The sequence below is a fragment of the Nerophis lumbriciformis genome, linkage group LG08, assembly GCF_033978685.3.
Source record: "Nerophis lumbriciformis linkage group LG08, RoL_Nlum_v2.1, whole genome shotgun sequence".
In the NCBI taxonomy this organism is placed as follows: domain Eukaryota; kingdom Metazoa; phylum Chordata; class Actinopteri; order Syngnathiformes; family Syngnathidae; genus Nerophis; species Nerophis lumbriciformis.
This window is the reverse complement of record NC_084555.2, coordinates 9,134,107-9,153,256: the sequence shown is the minus strand read 5'-3', so window position 1 is coordinate 9,153,256 and position 19,150 is coordinate 9,134,107. Positions and strand designations below refer to the sequence as shown.

Genomic DNA, 19,150 nt, shown 5'->3' with positions numbered 1-19,150 from the left:
GGGCTTTGTACCGAGGATGTCGTTGTGGCTTGTGCAGCCCTTTGAGACACTTGTGATTTAGGGCTATATCAATAAACATTGATTGATTGATTGATTGAAAATTGATTTTTCACAATCCATAAATAGCAAAGTGTTGCAACCATATGTTATTGGGTTTTTTTGTGGACAAAAAGGTAATAATCTGAAAATAAATATGAAACATACAACTCTGGTCAATAAGCCAAGTAGTAAACCGCAAAACAACATCAAAATGATCCCACACTTCGAAATGTGTCCTTTTTCTTAGTTGCATTAAGATCCATGATAAAGACGTACATAACGCCAAACGCGGAACGGCACTCTTTCGACTTTATTTAATATGAGCCGCCTCTTGTGAGCCCAAATAAGTGCTTTTTGATAATCACATTATGGCTCTTTGCAGTCGGACAAAGCAGCTGTATCGGTCATGTTTTTTTTTACACACACACACACACACACACACACACACACACACACACACACACACACACACACACACACACACATCGAGGTACTAGGTATCACTCCTAGTGTTTCATGAGGCATTGATGCTTCAGTATCATTAGTGATCAATGAAGCACATTGATCATAACCACTGTCAAACATATTTCATTATTACTTTTTCAGCTCTTTTTCAAGACCTGTTTTTGGAAAATGTTTAGGAGAAAAGGAAAGTGATGTGATCATTTAGTTTTATACAGCAGGTCGAAACAACGCTTAATTTATGTTAAAGTGGTTATAATAGGATTTTTTTCTACATTTAAAACACTTTAATGTATGCTACATAAGATGTAATATTGGTTCTTAGGGCAACATTTTGCATAAATGATGTTTGACAGACCATCTTCAAGCTGCTTTCTGAACGTCTCTTTGGAATGTTCTGTTTTGTGGGTGGTCTTATTTACTTCCTTTCTCCTTCAGGCCATGCCCCCTTCGACTGCGTCCTCTCACCGTCAGCCATGTTGTAGTTTTTAGCGCTTCCATTTAGAGCAGGCCTGGGCAATTATTTTACTCGGGGGGGCCAGATTTAGATAAAAAAGTGTGTCTGGGGGCTGGTATATCTATTTTTAGGAACACTAATACAAAACCTCACAATAATGATTGAAAGCTAAAAACGTTATGACAGACCGCCTTAAAAAACAGAATGGAATTTGACATTTTTTTACTGAATGAGACACCCAGAATGTACATGAAAATAAAGAATGTGGGATTTACAATATTGACTTTGAAGGATAAAACACTGAATATTGACAACATATTTTACAATCAAGCAAAACACAACCAAAATGCAACAAACATAGTGAAATATGAACACGAAGGGTAAAAAAACAATCCCCACCTACAATCTGAGATATCTCATAGTGACCAAAGTAAGTAATTAGATGACCATAGTAAGTAATTAGATGACCATAGTAACTAGTATATCATGCCGATTCCAAGCATTGACTTAGTATAGTTGAAGACTTACGGTCATTAGAAAACATCACTGCACATCATAATGGCAGCTACACTTTACATCTTAAACATCTAAAACAATTATTTGGGAATGTCCGGCGAGCCAGATTGAAATTAAGGCCCCCGGGCCTTAATTTGCCCAGGTCTGATTTAGAGTCTAATGACAGATATAAGGTAGCTCCAGTAGGGGATTTTAGCATGCATGTGCATAGACAAGCCAGTGTGCCTCACAACAAGGATAGACAAATATGGATAAATATGACAGACTTGCGCAAAGCTGTTTTGGTAAACCGCTACCACAGTGCTGTTCAACTGGTGGCCTGTGGGCCACATCTGACTCGCCGAACATCGCCCAAATATGCTTTATGAAACCATTAAAACTACGGTTGATCATGTGCGGTACTCCCGGCACCCCACAGGGGGCAAAAGCGAGGCATATGTGTGACAGTGAAGCAGCAGTGGGGCGAGTAGAAGAAGACTACTCATTCAACCTGGGAAAAAAAATCCAACTGGATAACTAAGTTTGCATTTTCTACAAGTGCTTGAGTCATTGTTTCCTGGGCACCTTTTAAGTGACGAACACATTGATCCAGACAAGTCGCAACAATGGTAGAAATCCCAGCGTGTGAGGTTCATCACGAAACTTGGTCAAACATTTGTAAGTAGATATAATTTGTGCATAAATATATTTAGTTTGTTTTGTATTGAAATTGCTGACTTTGGAATATTGTTGTATTTGTTGTTTCTTGTCAGAGTAATGATCAATCCTCTTTAAATAAATGTAGTGCTAAATTTGACCAGTAGAGGGCGACAACGCTAATAGTGATAAGTCACTAGCAAAGTTTGGTGCATGATGTTGTGTAATTTATACATTTGTAGTTTATTGTTTGAATGTATTAACAGTAAACTTATTTTATTTATGGAAAATACACAGTGAACGTTGTAATTTTGTTATGTTTATTTAATGTTTATATTTACAGTTTTACAAACCTAAATGAAGGAAGAAGTGTAAAGAAATAAAACTGAGGAAGGAAAATAATTCAAAAGAAGGAACATCAATCCTCAACCATTTTTATTTTATTGACAGTGCATTGTGAAAGCCGATGTGTTTACTTTGCAATTAAGTAAACTCAGTCTCAAAGGAAAATAACCTGCGGAAGCATTCACATTTCGATGTACGGCCCCTGAGTCCTTGGGCTCTTGAAACGGCGGCCCTCTTCATTATGTAGTTGAATAACCCTGCTCTACCATATGTAAATATACACCTGCTGACGTAATTAAGGCAAAACACCTAGGCAAAACACTATAGTCTAACTTCCAAACGGCTCGTTTGGAGCACGTTCGGAAGAAGGCAAGATTATTTTATAAATATCTCCTGCATTCCTCTATTGTTTGATGTCACATTTTTGGGACTTACAGCGATTCGAAATACACAAACACAGGTGCCCCATGGTAACAAAAGTTAGTTTTGCATATGAGCTTTAGCAATTACTTTGGTGACTGGAGGCAAGGAAAACTAACTTGTGTTGTGTTTAGACTGAAGTCACATTTGAAAAGATCAGATTCCAATCAGATTCAGGACTACATCCCGATGTGGCCTGAATCTGATGTCAAAAGATCCGATTTGAAACACTTTGAAGCGTTTAGACTGGCAAAGAAATCAGATCCCTGTCACTTGAGGGAAACAAAATCAGATTTGAGGTATAGTGAATCACAGAAATTTGGTCAACCGTTCCTCCTTTGTTGATAACAATGCTGTTGAATGTCCAATAATCTCATATATTCACACGCTTACTGATGACTTAATTATTTTACGGTGATTTTAGCATGATCAAGTAACAGCTGCTACATTTTCATTAGCGATGCAAGACATTGCGATTATTTTTAAGCTTTTCGGGTTGTCTTAGACATTTCGTCTCTCGTCCAAGCAGGCTGCATCAATTCTTCTTTACGTCTTCAGACAATCTACACAGTCCAGTTATGATTGATCTATTGACCTGATGAATGATAATATTTAAAGGCATTGCGATTATATTGAGTTACTCTGGAATTCCCTCCAAGACTTGTACCATGAGCACTAAGGGTTTCTGGTAGACCACTGTTTGAGAAACACTGGTCTAGACTGAAGTGGTGTTTAGATAAATAAATAAAGTGGGTTTGCTATGTTGTACCTTGATAAGAGTGGCTTTGAAACATTCAGTGATCTGCAAGTCTGTTAAACCACAAGCCTCTCTTTCAGGTTAGTTCACAGCGCTTCCATATCTTTTTGCTAACCCTGCTGTTGCATAATTACAACTCCCCGCCCCACCCTCATCCCCTATATCTGCATCCTCAACCACCCTTTATTCTCTCGCTTTATACCCCATGGCGGGTGGAAGAAGCCACGGCAGCAGCTTTAGCCGGCGTGTTTATTCAGGATCCATTAGCGGCAGCGTTTTTATGCTCTCAATAATTCAGCTGGTTGCTCCTGGGCCGCACTGGCTGACGGCGGCGGCGAGCGGGCTCACTGAAGCTTGCACGGCCATGAGAGAGGAGAGAGAGAGAGAGAAGAAAGGCACAGTGAATCACTTGGCAAGTAGAGAACAATGGCGAGTAGAAGAAAAAAGCAGCTCGGGTAGAAAATGGGGAGGAAGGATGAAGGTGAAGGGCGAAATGCGGTTATGCGCATGAGTCGAGATGGTGCAATTGCTTTTCTTTATTGTTTTTTTTTCTTTTCTTTGTTCTTTTTTGCAGATCAAAGTCTGTTATGATTGAATGGGATTGGACTATCCTCACTTTATCCCGCCAAAAACTAGTGTGTTGGAATATTAACCCTTTTTTTTAAAGGGGAACTGCACTTTTTTTTTTTTTTTTTGCCTATAATTCACAGTCTTTATGAGAGACAAGAAGACATGTGTTTTTCTTTTTTAATGCATTCTAACTCGTAAATGAAAGTCTGCTTAGTATGGAGTCAATCGGAGGTCACCTATTTTTCCCATAAAGCGCTCTAATTAACCATCCAAAAAGCAACAACAATACTCCATCGGTATTTTGTGACCTGAATATTAACCAAATATTAGCAATGTTGTTATTATAAGTGCTAACGCAGACAATCTATTTTTAGCGGCGCCGTGATCACCAAAAGCTAACTCGCTTATGCTGCAATATTGACCTCATCAGCTGGTGAGCTGCTTCTTGCCTCAGCGCTTGTAAATGTTTATTGTAGATCATAAATAATGCCTCTCACCTGGATTGTGGATCGATAAGAACATTATCCGACAAGTTGGTCAACTTTGACAGCAAACTTGGACCCAGAGATGGCAAGAAAGACAAGAATGACGCTTGGTTTCACCCCCTTTTTTCTCTGCGAGTATTATAATTAATTCTTCATCCAAACAGGGATATATAAACATTATAACAATCAGCTTCCCAGTAGAGCAGACATTGTACACTAAGTGATGTTGAATTATGTTTATTGGTTCTCATGAAGTCTGCAGTGGGTAGTAATCAGTGATGTTGTTAAAGGAAAAAGTTTACATTTTGATTAGTCTGTGAAATCAATGCACCGCCATATGCTTAAAATGCATAAATATTACTTGTTATTATAAATGTGCCTGTTCCAACATTACCGTATTTTCCGCACTATAAGGCGCACCTAAAAACCACAAATTTTCTCAAAAGCTGACAGTGCGCCTTATAACCCGGTGCGCTTTATATATGGATAAATATTAAGATTCATTTTCATAAAGTTTAGGTCTCGCAACTACGGTAAACAGCCGCCATCTTTTTTCCCCGTAGAAGAAGCGCGCGGTGCATGCTGGGATATGTGACGTTTCATTTCCATTTGTGTGTTTATGTAAAGACCCCAAAATGGCTCCTATTAAGTGTGTTGTCTAATTATAAATAATGCAGACGAGGCGTGTTAACTGAGTTCTCAACGTTTACTCACAGCGTGCTAACTGCCAGCATACAACGCTTCTCAGGGCTACCGCGCATGCTCGTAACTATCGTTGCATGCTGGGTAGTGTAGTTGTTATATTTGCTAGCTCATAACAGCACATTGAGAGACACGCTTACGCGCTTAATTCAATACTCGCCGTCATTCCGGGTGGATTGACAAAAGACCTCCAGCCGCTAGATATTGGTGTCAACAGGGCATTCGAAGCTAGACTGCTAACTGCGTGGGAACAATGGATGACAGAAGGCGAACACACCTTCACTAAGACGAGGAGGCAGCGCCAGACGACGCCAACATCTGCCAGTGGATCGTAAATTTGCCCAACTTTTCACTTCGGACACCGAAGACGAAGGATTTACGAATGAAGAATAACTTCAGAAAGTGAGCGCTATGTTTATTTTGTGTGTTGTGACATTAACGTTCGAGCAACATTATGTTGCTATTGCTCTGCACTATTTTGAATTTTACTATGTTTGTGATTGCACATTTGCGTACATTTTGGGAGTGAACAGAGTTGTTAGAACGCTGGTTTTTAATATATTATTAAAGTTTGACTGACCTATCTGACTGTTTTTTTGACATTCCCTTTAGCGCAGCGTAAGCGCGGCTTATAGTCCGGGGCGGCTTATTGGTGGACAAAGTTATGAAATATGCCATTCATTGAAGGTGCGGCTAATAATCCGGTGCGCCTTATAGTGCGGAAAATACGGTACATACCGGTATATACTTAGTGTGTATATATACAACCTTGATGGAGGTCCATTGTAAGCATACTTTTGCTCGCATTTATTTACCATGTAGAATGCATAAAAACAGAAAAAACTAATTTTAGCTTGTCTTACAAAAAATTGTGAATGATACGTGACATTTAAAAAAACTAAGTGCAGTTCCCCTTTAAGTTAGTGTCAAAGCCTGTTAGTCTTAAATCAGACATTTTCTTTTTGTTAGGATTTTTCTATTGTTTGTCCTGCCTGTAAATTGGTTTAGGTCACTTTGTTTGTTTTCTGTTTATTATTTCATTTAGTTATTTTCTGTCATCACTGCAAAGGCTATCTATGCTTATCCATTCTTTATTATTTTCTTTCCTTGTTAGAAAACAGGCTCCTTAACCTTAACTGCTAATGGTTACCTGAGAGGCGGCGCGGGATTTTAGATACAATTCTTACCAAGTTTCGAGCATATAAATGTAGTCGGGTAAAACGTTTAAAAATAGTTCCTGTAGGACATTCAAACAATAAAATTGCATTTGTGTCCAAATATTGGGCTCTTTTTTTAAGTTAATTTAAATTATGCAAGTGAGTAGGGATGTAACGATTTATTTAATGAAAAGCATGTAACAAATAAAATGTATTATTATTTCTGACGGTTGTTGTGGCGTCCTACTCCGTTCAGTGGTCGTTGAACGCACATTAAAACACCTCTGTCTTGTATTCCGCTGAGTATAGAATGATCACTCTGTTCTTAGAGAGCACAGCTTGTAAGTTCAATGTGCACGATTGAATAGCTTAGTTACTCAGACAGCAATGTGTTTATAGAAGTTTAGATTGGGGTATGTTGTTTCCTAATGGGGAAAGATGTTATTGTCTCTTGTTTTCATGTGAGCATTTTAGCTTGCGTTGAGTTTATCAAAGTGCAGTTATCAATCATGTTTTTTGTGATACTTTTAATTTAAAACATTAATACTAACCATCGAGAGTTCTACCACTGTTATCATTGATACTGTTTATCGTTAGATCCCTACTCATGATTATTCCAATTTCAAAAGTGATTAATCCGATTACAACAATCATTTGACAGCACCAATTTGAACAGAAAATGAACAAACATCGGTAATTACTGAGACTTTTTAAAAGAGGTTGGATCAAATTCTTACTCCTTTTCAGACATTTTGAATTGTCTTGGTGTAAATGTGATGTTCTTAATTTATTACTTTATAAACATCTTCAAAACAAAGAAACAACATTACTATTACCAATGTTTTGATTGAAGTACTGTATTTTCCAAGCTATACAGCACACCTGTATTCAAGCTACACTCACCGAATTTTTAGAGGAAAAAATAAATACATTTATTAGCTGTACCGCAGATATACAACGGTACAAAATATTTTCTAAATGTTTTTTCTTTTACATACTTTAGATGTTTCCAAACAGTGCCTGTCACATGGCAGTATAACGGCTGCTCAAACAAAACAGAGGTCATCGTCATGGACCCACCAGCTGCGGAAGCTATCTCTCCAATCAGCTAAATGGACTCAATACAGTGTTTCCCACAGGACAGGCATCTATTTGTGGTGGTGTGGTCGGGGGGCGGGGGGTGGCGGCGTTCAGCGGCGATGACCAAGAAGAACGCGGAGTTGGAATATAATTACAACACTTTATGTACATTTTTATATACAGATTTGAACAATTAGTTATTCACTGAAATATATTTAATAATTGTGGTTCTTACAAAAATATAAAAGCTAAAATGTCTCTTAAAGCTCTGCCCCTTTAATTAGTGCATACATCATCTGTGTGAAGGAGTGAACATCCAATATTAGAATTTATTACTAACGAGCAGAACCGCTCTATGTACAGTGCCGTCTAATCTTAAGCGGCAGCAGCTCAACACATGCAGGGTTCAACGTTAAGGTTTTTTTTCTACTTGCCCAACTTCTCAAATCTACTTGCCCCAATATTTTTACTTGTCCCGCCTAGGTTTTTTTCTGGCTGTGTAGTGCTCATGGCTTATATCTTACTAAATTCCTTCCCGTTTACTATTTACAACACTACACAGTATTTATTATTATTATCTATAATTACATTTAAATGGCATTGCATACATGTAAAATTAAATGCTATTTCACATTATTTGACCAGTAGCAGTTCCACCCATCTGAACAGGTTAGCCACCTGTTTAAAGCCCGATCACAGTTGAAATCTTGAAATGAAGGGCCTTTAATGGCCAAAACATTAACCTGCACAACATTTTAACAGCTGGTTGGCTCAGATTTTATTATTTTCATTGCATTCACATGCTACAGTGGACAATTTAGCTTCAGTATTAATGCAGTATCTGAAGCACCGTCTCCACGTGTGTTTATTGACAACAGGGTTATAACCTGGACACGTTAGCTCGTCGGTATGGTAACAGTAGACTGTTGCTGCGTGCGTCTGCCCCGGCCCCCGAGTCAAACAGCGGCGGTGTTAATGAAGCAGCGTCAGGCTGCTCACCGTCAGTGAAACGCTCGGTGAAATCGCTGATTAACGTTAAATATATGACGAGCCGCGAGCGATGCAGCTATAACCTATCTCACCTGGTAGAGCACCCGCTGCGGCAACCCAGTTCGATTCGCTTTGCTCCGCGTTTCTCTCCAGCTGTCCTTTCAAAATAAATGCATTCAAATCCCGAAAATAAAAATGAAGAAAATCCGAGTCGGTGCTGCACACTGCACAGGTTCGGACCACTTTTGAACTTGTTTGCCAAGACGTCTTACCCTCGTATTCTTCTTTTACTTCGTCGTCGTCTTCTTCTTCTTCTTCTGGCCCACCAGGTGAATTAAGTGCTATTGACGGAGTTACAATGCATAGTAGGCTACCGCCACCTACTGCACCGGAATTGTAACTACAAGCAACATTCACAGACAGAGTCTTATTGCTTTTATGAGCGGTCGAGCGAGTCAAAAGCCGAAAAATCTATTTGTGGCGGACGTAATTCTTTCGTGGCGGGCCGCCACAAATAAATTAATGTGTGGGAAACAGTGCAATAACTCCACGTGATTTTAAATGATAAATGATAAATGGGTTGTACTTGTATAGCGCTTTTCTACCTTCAAGGTACTCAAAGCGCTTTGACACTACTTCCACATTTACCCATTCACACACACATTCACACACTGATGGAGGGAGCTGCCATGCAAGGCGCTAACCAACACCCATCAGGAGCAAGGGTGAAGTGTCTTGCTCAGGACACAACGGACATGACGAGGTTGGTACTAGGTGGGGATTGAACCAGGGACCCTCGGGTCGCGCACGGCCATTCTTCCACTGCGCCACGCCGTCCCTAATTTTGGTGAATTTACGAAACTGAAACAGTACAAAAAGAATGCCATTTTAAATTAATAATACTAACACAGGCACTTGTAAATGTGTTAGCATATTCGCTAATGCTAACGGCGCTAGCTTAAATACGTTACGATATAACGTACAAATATGCATGAAAACACTCCTACGGACATCTCACATGGGACGGTTTAGTAAGTAAGAATTGTTTTAGTTATATTGTAAAACTTACAACTGTTGCTTGGAGTGAGAATGAAGAATCCTTTCGAGCAGAAATGCTGTGGATGGTTATATTTCCGGTTCAAGACACGAACCATGGAGTACATTTCAACCCGCAACACCTGCAGTCAGCGAACTCGTCCGAAAGGTGGCGCCAGAGAACAAACAATAATCCACCTTTTAGTGTCTCTGTCGGTGTATTATGAAAACTATTTGTTGAATCCAAAACATTATGGCCATTAGCGAAGAAAATTCCATAAATTAGCCGCCCTGCTCTATAAGCCTAGGGTTCAAAACTTTGGAAAAAGTAAGCGGTTTACAGTCTGGAAAATACAGTTCTTTTAATGCAAATGAGTGGAATGTATTTGGGATGCACAAAGTTATGATGCAATAATTGAGCACATTTTAAAGTTAAACATTCTTCCATACGACTATGAAACAAAGTACCTTACAGCGAGGTAAAGGATGTGGAACATGTAGCATTGCCAACCTGCGTAAAAGTATTTTTGTGCTTATATTTAAAGGGGAACATTATCACAATTTCAGAATGGTTAAAACCATTAAAAATCAGTTCCCAGTGGCTTATTGTATTTTTTGAAGTTTTTTTCAAAATTTTACCCATCACGCAATATCCCTAAAAAAAGCTTCAAAGTGCCTGATTTTAACCATCGTTATATACACCCGTCCATTTTCCTGTGACGTCACATAGTGAAGCCAACACAAACAAACATGGCGGAAAGAACAGCAAGCTATAGCGACATTAGCTCGGATTCAGACTCGGATTTCAGCGGCTTAAGCGATTCAACAGATTACGAATGTATTGAAACGGATGGTTGTAGTGTGGAGGCAGGTAGCAAAAACGAAATTGAAGAAGAAACTGAAGCTATTGAGCCATATCGGTTTGAACCGTATGCAAGCGAAATCGACGAAAATGACACGACAGCCAGCGACACGGGAGAAAGCGAGGACGAATTCGGCGATAGCCTTCTAACCAACGATTGGTATGTGTTTGTTTGGCATTAAAGGAAACTAACAACTATGAACTAGGTTTACAGCATATGAAATACATTTGGCAACAACATGCACTTTTAGAGTGCAGACAGCCCAATTTTCATCAATTAATATATTCTGTAGACATACCCTCATCCCCGCTCTTTTCCTGAAAGCTGATCTGTCCAGTTTTGGAGTTGATGTCAGCAGGCCAGGGAAGCTAGGGTCGATGTGAGCCAAGACATTCAGGGGGTTTCGCTCGCTCGTCTGCGGGAACAAACTGCCGCCATTGCTTGCCGTGCTAGCGAGGTCCTTTGTCCCTAAATTGCTCACACACTCTGGCAGATTCAATGGGGGTCTGGCGGCAGATTTCTTTGACTTTATCATTGGAAATGCATCTGCTTTGAGTGTCGCAGGATATCCACACATTCTTGCCATCTCTGTCGTAGCATAGCTTTCGTCGGTAAAGTGTGCGGAACAAATGTCCAATTTCTTGCCACTTTCGCATCTTTGGGCCATTGGTGCAACTTGAATCCGTCCCTGTTCGTGTTGTTACACCCTCCGACAACACACCGACGAGGCATGATGTCTCCAAGGTACGGAAAACAGTCGAAAAAACGGAAAATAACAGAGCTGATTTGACTCGGTGTTTGAGAAAATGGCGGATTGCTTCCCGATGTGACGTCACGTTGTGACGTCATCGCTCAGAGAGCGAATATTAGAAAGGCGTTTAATTCGCCAAAATTCACCCATTTAGAGTTCGGAAATCGGTTAAAAAAATATATGGTCTTTTTTCTGCAACATCAAGGTATATATTGACGCTTACATAGGTCTGGTGATAATGTTCCCCTTAAAGACGGTCGAGCTCGCTTAATTAAGTGATCAGGACGTTAGTTTTGTGGTAAAATTGCTAAACCTATCTGCGTGCCAATGTGTCGATTCCGCATTAAATAGGAGGAGACAGGACATATTAAAGGATAATAACCTGTCCCGGGATTGCACTTAACACTGATCAAATGCCTCTCGCAACCTTTCTCTATGTGACGCATTTGTTTCGACAGGACGGTTTGCACAGCAATCCCTTAGAGAGCGCTCGCTTTTGCTAAGAACACGACTTCTCCTGCTTCTCTTCTCTCTCTCTTGTATTTGATGGCTGTTGTTTGTTGTCGTTGAATCTTGTCATGTCTTCAGGAGCGGCCTGAAGGGAGGAGGTATCGCACGCTTGGTAGTTTTTAATTTCATTTTCTCTTTATTTATCAGGGTAGAAACAGCTAGAAGGTAAATAAAGCTAGCCGGCTAACATAACACAAGAAAATATGTGTACAATACTTTTACATATAACATAACAGTAATAATATAACTAACATTATTGAAACATTGACAAAAACGTTTTGCAAAACAGATATAGATGGCAGCACTTTGTAGAAAAAATACAACCCTAAAATAAAAGTAATAGCGAACAAAAAATGGAACCTTGATTTACAAACTCCTCATTGTACAAATGTTTCGATTTACGAACCACATACCAGATTTTTTTTTTAATTAAATGCTTTGTTGTACGAATATTGTCTCAGTGTACGAACGATTCATCCACCCATTGTGTGCCTCGCAGTGCAGCCATTTATGTACTATGCAGTCATTTTAATAGTTTGTCCAAAAATACGATTTGCAAAGGGCCTTTTTTAGACTGCAAGTTAGTAGTGTCTTTGTTCGTCACGCTAAGTCGTGCACCCAATTCAGCATTATCTTCGATTTCACTGAATTTATTCCATAGAGTATGCAAAAATAAGTTTGCCGCATTGTGCATTTACCGTATTTTTCAGACTGTAGAGCGCACTGGGGTATAAGCCGCACATACTTACCGTATTTTCCGCACCATAAGCCGCCCTGGGTTATAAGCCGCGCCTTCAATGAACGGCATATTACAAAACTTTGTCCACCTATAAGCCGCCCCGTGTTGTAAGCCGCATCTAACTGCGCTAAAGGGAATGTCAAAAAAACAGTCAGATAGGTCAGTCAAACTTTAATAATATATTAAAAACCAGCGTGATGTGGGCGCGCATGGAGTCGTATATCAACATGGACGGAGCTGCGTGAAAAAAGCCACCCGGCCTCTTCGCGTAAACTTCCCTTAACCACTCGCTCATCTTTTCTTCATGCATCCATCCCTTCGAGTTAGCTTTTATGATGACGCCGGCTGGAAATGTCTCTTTTGGCAAGGTCTTCCTTTTGAATATCACCATGGGTGGAAGTTTCTGGCCATTAGCATGGCAAGCTAGAACCACAGTGAAGGACGACTTCTCATTCCCTGTGGTGCGAATATTCACCGTACGTGCTCCCGTTGTATCCACAGTGCGGTTCACAGGAATATCAAAAGTCAGTGGAACCTCGTCCATGTTGATAATGTTCTCTGGCCGGATCTTTTTTTCAGCTATCTTGTTTTTACAATATGCACGGAAAGTAGCCAGCTTTTCTTGAAAGTCTTTAGGCAGTTGCTGTGAAATAGTAGTCCGTGTGCGGATGGAGAGATTGCGTCTTTTCATGAACCGAAAACCTGTCGCTTAGTAGGAGCCATTTTGTGGTCTTTACAAAGGAAATGAAACGTAATATCCGCGCGCTTCTTCTTCTTCTACGGGGGCGGGTGGTTGCTTACAGTAGAAGAAGAAGCGCTTCCTCTTCTATGGGGGCGGGTGCTTACCTTGGCGGTTGCTTGCGTAGAAGAAGAAGCACTTCCTCTTCTACGGGGAAAAAAGATGGCGGCTGTTTACCGTAGTTGCGAGACCGAAACTTTATGAAAATGAATCTTAATATTAATCCATATATAAAGCGCACCGGGTTATAAGCCGCACTGTCAGCTTTTGAGTAAATTTGTGGTTTTTAGGTGCGGCTAATAGTGCGGAAAATACGGTAATTAAAATAAAAGTCCATTAGCCAAACCGAACTACAAGCCGCATAAATATATGTTGTGAAATAATGTATTTACTAATTTTCTCTGGGACGTGTATGCTCGTATCCTAGCGTTTGTACAAGGTGAGATAGTCAGCTGAGTGACTATGTGGGAGTCTGCAAGGTTATTTTGGAGTGTATAAAAGGGTTTGGAGGCTATTGTATATTTTGGAGTTCAAAGTTGGTGAATACACATGATGAATAGAAAAAAATTACAAAGAAAATGTGTCTTATAAAAAATTTTTTTCCAAGGGTTTTGTTTTTTGTCTGCAAATGTATTTTATCCTCTGCAGCTTGCCTCGTTTGTTGTGTCCATCCATATACCCCGAAGCTCTATATACTGCACCTGTTTAGTCCATTGACATTTCACTTCAATTTAGAGCAGCTCCTTGGCTCAAAAGAGACTAGGACTGTTCAAAGTTGAACTGTTGCACCTTTCCATTCAGTGCCACATGCCACTGTGTTGGACACATAGTCTAAAATCCATTGTAGGAACTAACCTTCACTTATAATAGCATGGACTAGTAAATTCCATGCTGTTATTTATTGGCTTGCACATGACAGAACACCTGCAACCTAACTGTAAGAATGCTTCCACACACTGGAAAAAATAAATAAATGAAATCAGAATTTTAACAAGTGCTCACATGTTGGGTTTTCTTACAGCAAATAGCTAAGTGACTAAAAGTTGGCTTTTTTAATGCAAAAAAAGATACTTTAACTTTTTGTATTTTAAATTCCTATATATTACAGTCTTATAATAATTATAAATGTGCAAGTTCCCTGAAAATGATTGAACATTTAATTTGGGGTATTCCAATTTAAAAACGTTTTTCAGGACCTACTTATACTGTATATAGTGAATCTTTAAAGTTAGCCAGTATGGACTTGTATTCAAAAGTCTCTTTCTGTAAAGTTAAAGTTAAAGTACCAATGATTGTCACACACACACTAGGTGTGGCAAAATTATTCTCTGCATTTGACCCATCACCCTTGATCACCCCCTGGGAGGTGAGGGGAGCAGTGAGCAGCAATAGTGGCCGCGCCCGGGAATTATTTTTGATGATTTAACCCCCAATTCCAACCCTTGATGCTGAGTGCCAAGCAGGGAGGTAATGGGTCCCATTTTTAAAGTCTTTGGTATGACTCGGTCGGGGTTTGAACTCACGACCTACCGTTCTCAGGGCGGACACTCTAACCACTAGGTCACTGAGTCGGTAAGAGGTAAGAGGGCACTAGCGACCTGATTCACCGCCCGCTATGTGTGCGTAATCGCAAGCTTGGTTGGCCTACAATCCTGTTCATATTCGATTCAGCCGCAACACTTCCGAAAAGAACTCGCAGGCTCTCAATATTTTAGTAAGCTTTAGGGGCAAAGACCGTAAATTTGAAGAAGAGTAGACATATACTTACTTCTATTTTAAATATTTAAACCAGCCTGTCCGTCCCATCTAGAAAATGCATTCTCCTTTCAGTCTGTGCCCCCTAATGGCCCATAAGTAAACAGCCAGGGTGAAATAATGGCCTGCAACTAGGCCCTCCTCCTCCTCCCACCCCCTATGTGGAAAAAGTGAAAAAGAGAGTGGAATATTGAACTTTTTTCTGTGTGTTTGTTGTAAAGAGCAGCACTATGGCAACCGCTCTCTCTGGAAGTAGGAAGCAGGTGGGTGGCATTTGGCTCTAAGCTTCTCTTCCTTGGTGCTCCATGTCTCAGTTGGAATCATGTCAGGTGGACTGCCTGCTGCGGGACACCGCCACAATGTTTTGTAGGTAGTTGGACGACTGCACAGTGGTGAAGAAAATAATTGACATTGGCTGAAGTTGTTTCAGAGTCATTGGGAGTGTTTTGCAAAAATGGCACCGATAGGGAACGAGAGTGACTAAGTTAACCCGTTTGTTTTTCCACCTTCTGAGCTGGTGTCGGAGGCGAGCTGATGCGTAGTCGTTCTAGCAAATTGATTCTGCGATACCAAGACAGAGGTGCAAAGTTTTAACAACTGAGACTTCTCCAGTTCTGTTGTGTTGAACGAAACCAAAGTTATACCAGCGGTGCCTGGTCGAGAGACAGGATAGCATGCTACATTAAAGTAAAGGTTAAAGCGCCAATGATTGTCACACACACATACTCACACACGAGGTGTGGCGAAATTATTCTTTGCATTTGACTCATCACCCTTGATCAGCCCCTGGGAGGTGAGGGGAGCAGTGATCAGCAGCGGTGGCTGCACCCGGGAATAATTTTTGGTGATTAGCTTAAAAATGGCAGATAAAGCAGTGATCTCTTCCCACCCAAAAAAAAGCTAAAGTTGGCAGTCTGGGAACATTTCGAGTACTTAAAGAGGAACATTATCACAAATTCAGAAGGGTTAAAACCATTAAAAATCAGTTCTCAGTGGCTTATTTTTTTTTATTTTTTCAAAATTTTACCCATCACGCAATATCCCTAAAAAAAAGCTTCAAAGTGCCTGATTTTAACCATCGTTATATACACCCGTCCATTTTCCTGTGATGTCACATAGTGATGCCAACACAAACAAACATGGCGCATAGAACAGCAAGCTATAGCGACATTAGCTCGGATTCAGACTCGGATTTCAGCGGCTTAAGCGATTCAAGAGATTACGCATGTATTGAAACGGATGGTTGTAGTGTGGAGGCAGGTAGCGAAAACGAAATTGAAGAAGAAACTAAAACTATTGAGACATATCGGTTTGAACCGTATGCAAGCGAAACCGACGAAAACGACACGACAGCCAGCGACACGGGAGAAAGCGAGGAAGAATTCGGCGATCGCCTTCTAACCAACGATTGGTATGTGTTTGTTTGGCATTAAAGGAAACTAACAGCTATGAACTAGGTTTACAGCATATGAAATACATTTGGCAACAACATGCACTTTGAGAGTGCAGACAGCCCAATTTTCATCAATTAATATATTCTGTAGACATACCCTCATCTGCTCTCTTTTCCTGAAAGCTGATCTGTCCAGTTTTGGAGTTGATGTCAGCAGGCCAGGGAAGCTAGGGTCGATATTCTTCTCTTGATCATCTTCGGTGGCATGAGGGACGGTGTGAGCCAAGACATCCAGGGGGTTTAGCTCGCTCATCTGCGGGAACAAACTGCCGCCATTGCTTGCCGTGCTACCGAGGTCCTTTCTCCCTGAATTGCTCACACACTCCAGCAGATTCAATGGGGGTCTGGCGGCAGATTTCTTTGACTTTATCGTTGGAAATGCATCTGCTTTGAGTGTCGCAGGATATCCACACATTCTTGCCATCTCTGTCGTAGCATAGCTTTCGTCGGTAAAGTGTGCGGAACAAACGTCCAATTTCTTGCCACTTTCGCATCTTTAGGCCACTGGTGCAACTTGAATCCGTCCCTGTTCGTGTTGTTACACCCTCCGACAACACACCGACGAGGCATGATGTCTCCAAGGTACGGAAAACAGTAAAAAAAAATGGAAAATAACAGAGTTGATTTGACTCTGTGTTTGAGAAATTGGCGGATTGCTTCCCGATGTGACGTCACAACGTGACGTCATCGCTCCTAGAGCGAATAATAGAAAGGCGTTTAATTCGCCAAAATTCACCCATTTAGAGTTCGGAAATCGGTTAGTAAAATATATGGTCTTTTTTCTGCAACATCAAGGTATATATTGACGCTTACATAGGTCTGGTGATAATGTTCCCCTTTAAAAAAATTACCAGGGAGTCATTGAAGACTATGGCGCACCCATTTGCAATACCTGCCAAAAGGTTCTAATACATCCAATAAGGTGCATCTTTACATGCCAAAGTAAAGATAAGACATAACAATTGAGTTAAATTATGTTAGTGGCAAGTTACTTAATGAAGAATTGAGCTGGTTGGGAGTTAAACATAAATGTGTCACTAACAATCAGTAGATTAGCATTGGGTAATTTCAGTGTAAACAAACAAACAACAACAGGTACTCCTGTCAAGGGCTTCATTCAGTGACCACTTAACGCTAAAGATTGTGTCTTCCTGTCTATGCTGAATCAACTACAGACATTTTAGCAAGTGTTAAACACTAACATAACATCAGGAGCTTGTAGAATAACATCACTATAACATGGGATCTAATTGTGTGCATTTCAGTTATCAACACAGCATAAAATAGATTTTAAATTAATACATAACCAGTTGATGACAATAACACTTCATTTTTTTATCCACATGAGTAACATTTTTCCCTGGAGATTAATAAAGTTGACCTTAGTCTTATATTATCAATAGAATTATGAATAAATTTTTTGTTTATTATTTTGTAATATCATTATGTCATTATTTATTACTGGGGACGGCGTGGCGAAGTTGGTAGAGTGGCTGTACCAGCAATCAGAGGGTTGCTGGTTACTGGGGTTCAATCCCCACCTTCTACCATCCTAGTCACGTCCGTTGTGTCCTTGAGCAAGACACTTCACCCTTTGCTCCTGATGGCTGCTGCTTAGCGCCTTGCATGGCAGCTCCCGCCATCAGTGTGTGAATGTGTGTGTGAATGGGTGAATGTGGAAATACTGTCAAAGTGCTTTGAGTAGGTAGAAAAGCGCTATACAAGTATAACCCATTTACCATTTACTGTTATAAGTGTGTGTTTGGTTTTTCTGGTGCACCTAACACTTCTCAGTGTGGCAGATGAACATGTAAACAAAAGTACCTCCCGAGTATGGCTGACGTCCTTTCTTCAAAAGTGATGTTTTTTGATGTTGACAGTCAGTCAGCAGGACACTGCTGCTGGGACTCCACACACACGACTACCACAGGGGTGGGTAAATAATCAATATTATGCCTTGTAAATCCATGTTGCTAAAATCCAAATATTTTTATACCCAGCCCTACTCCCCACACACCCTTTGTGCATTGTTCGCAGCAAAAAGCAAACATATGCACAGTGTCAACCACAATTTGTGAATTATGATGGCGTTTTTTTACTATTTAAGTTAGTGTTTCAAAAATAGAATAAAGAAGTCCTCAGCCATCTCTCAGATCTCGACCCGTCCGCTTTTTAGGGGTATTAATTGCCGCGGGGCATAGCTTTCTGTCTCAGTTAAGCGAGTGTTCTATTAAAGAAGGGTGTCATTTCAAAGCAAACAGTATAATAGCTGACTAAAGGACCACTCCTGTCATCCCGCCTCTATTCGCAGGACCACGTCTTGCTCTAATGCAGTGCTGCTGCGTTACTACAATGGCACGCTCCACAACACACCCGCCGCTGTCACGTTCACTCAGCGTCTTACTTCTTTTGATTCTAGGAGGAGCAGAACAGAGGGAAGCCAAACTGGGAGCACCTAAACGAAGAGCTCCATGTCTTGATCACAGTGGAGGACACGCAGACCAGAGCCGAGATTAAGATGAGGAGAGCCGTCGAGGAAGTAAAGAAGCTCCTTGTACCAGCTGTGAGTACAAGCATGTAAACAAAAACGGTTGTCAAGGTGACATTGTGCCGACTTGACCGCTCCATGTTGGCCTGAACAACAGGGCAACATATGGCGCACTGCTCACATGTTACTGTTAGCATCCTG

The 19,150-nt window shown here is 40.6% G+C and overlaps 1 protein-coding gene across 5 annotated transcripts in view; it reads left to right on the top strand.

The window, feature by feature from the left end:
- The window catches only part of qkia (QKI, KH domain containing, RNA binding a), a 148,856-nt gene that overhangs the window by 82,127 nt on the left and 47,579 nt on the right, over positions 1–19,150 (top strand). For all 5 annotated transcript variants that reach the window (XM_061968208.2, XM_061968210.2, XM_061968206.2 and 2 more), the window contains exon 4: positions 18,881–19,024. In XM_061968208.2, coding sequence (XP_061824192.1) covers positions 18,881–19,024 — 144 coding nt within the window. The remainder of the gene's footprint in view (positions 1–18,880; positions 19,025–19,150) is intronic.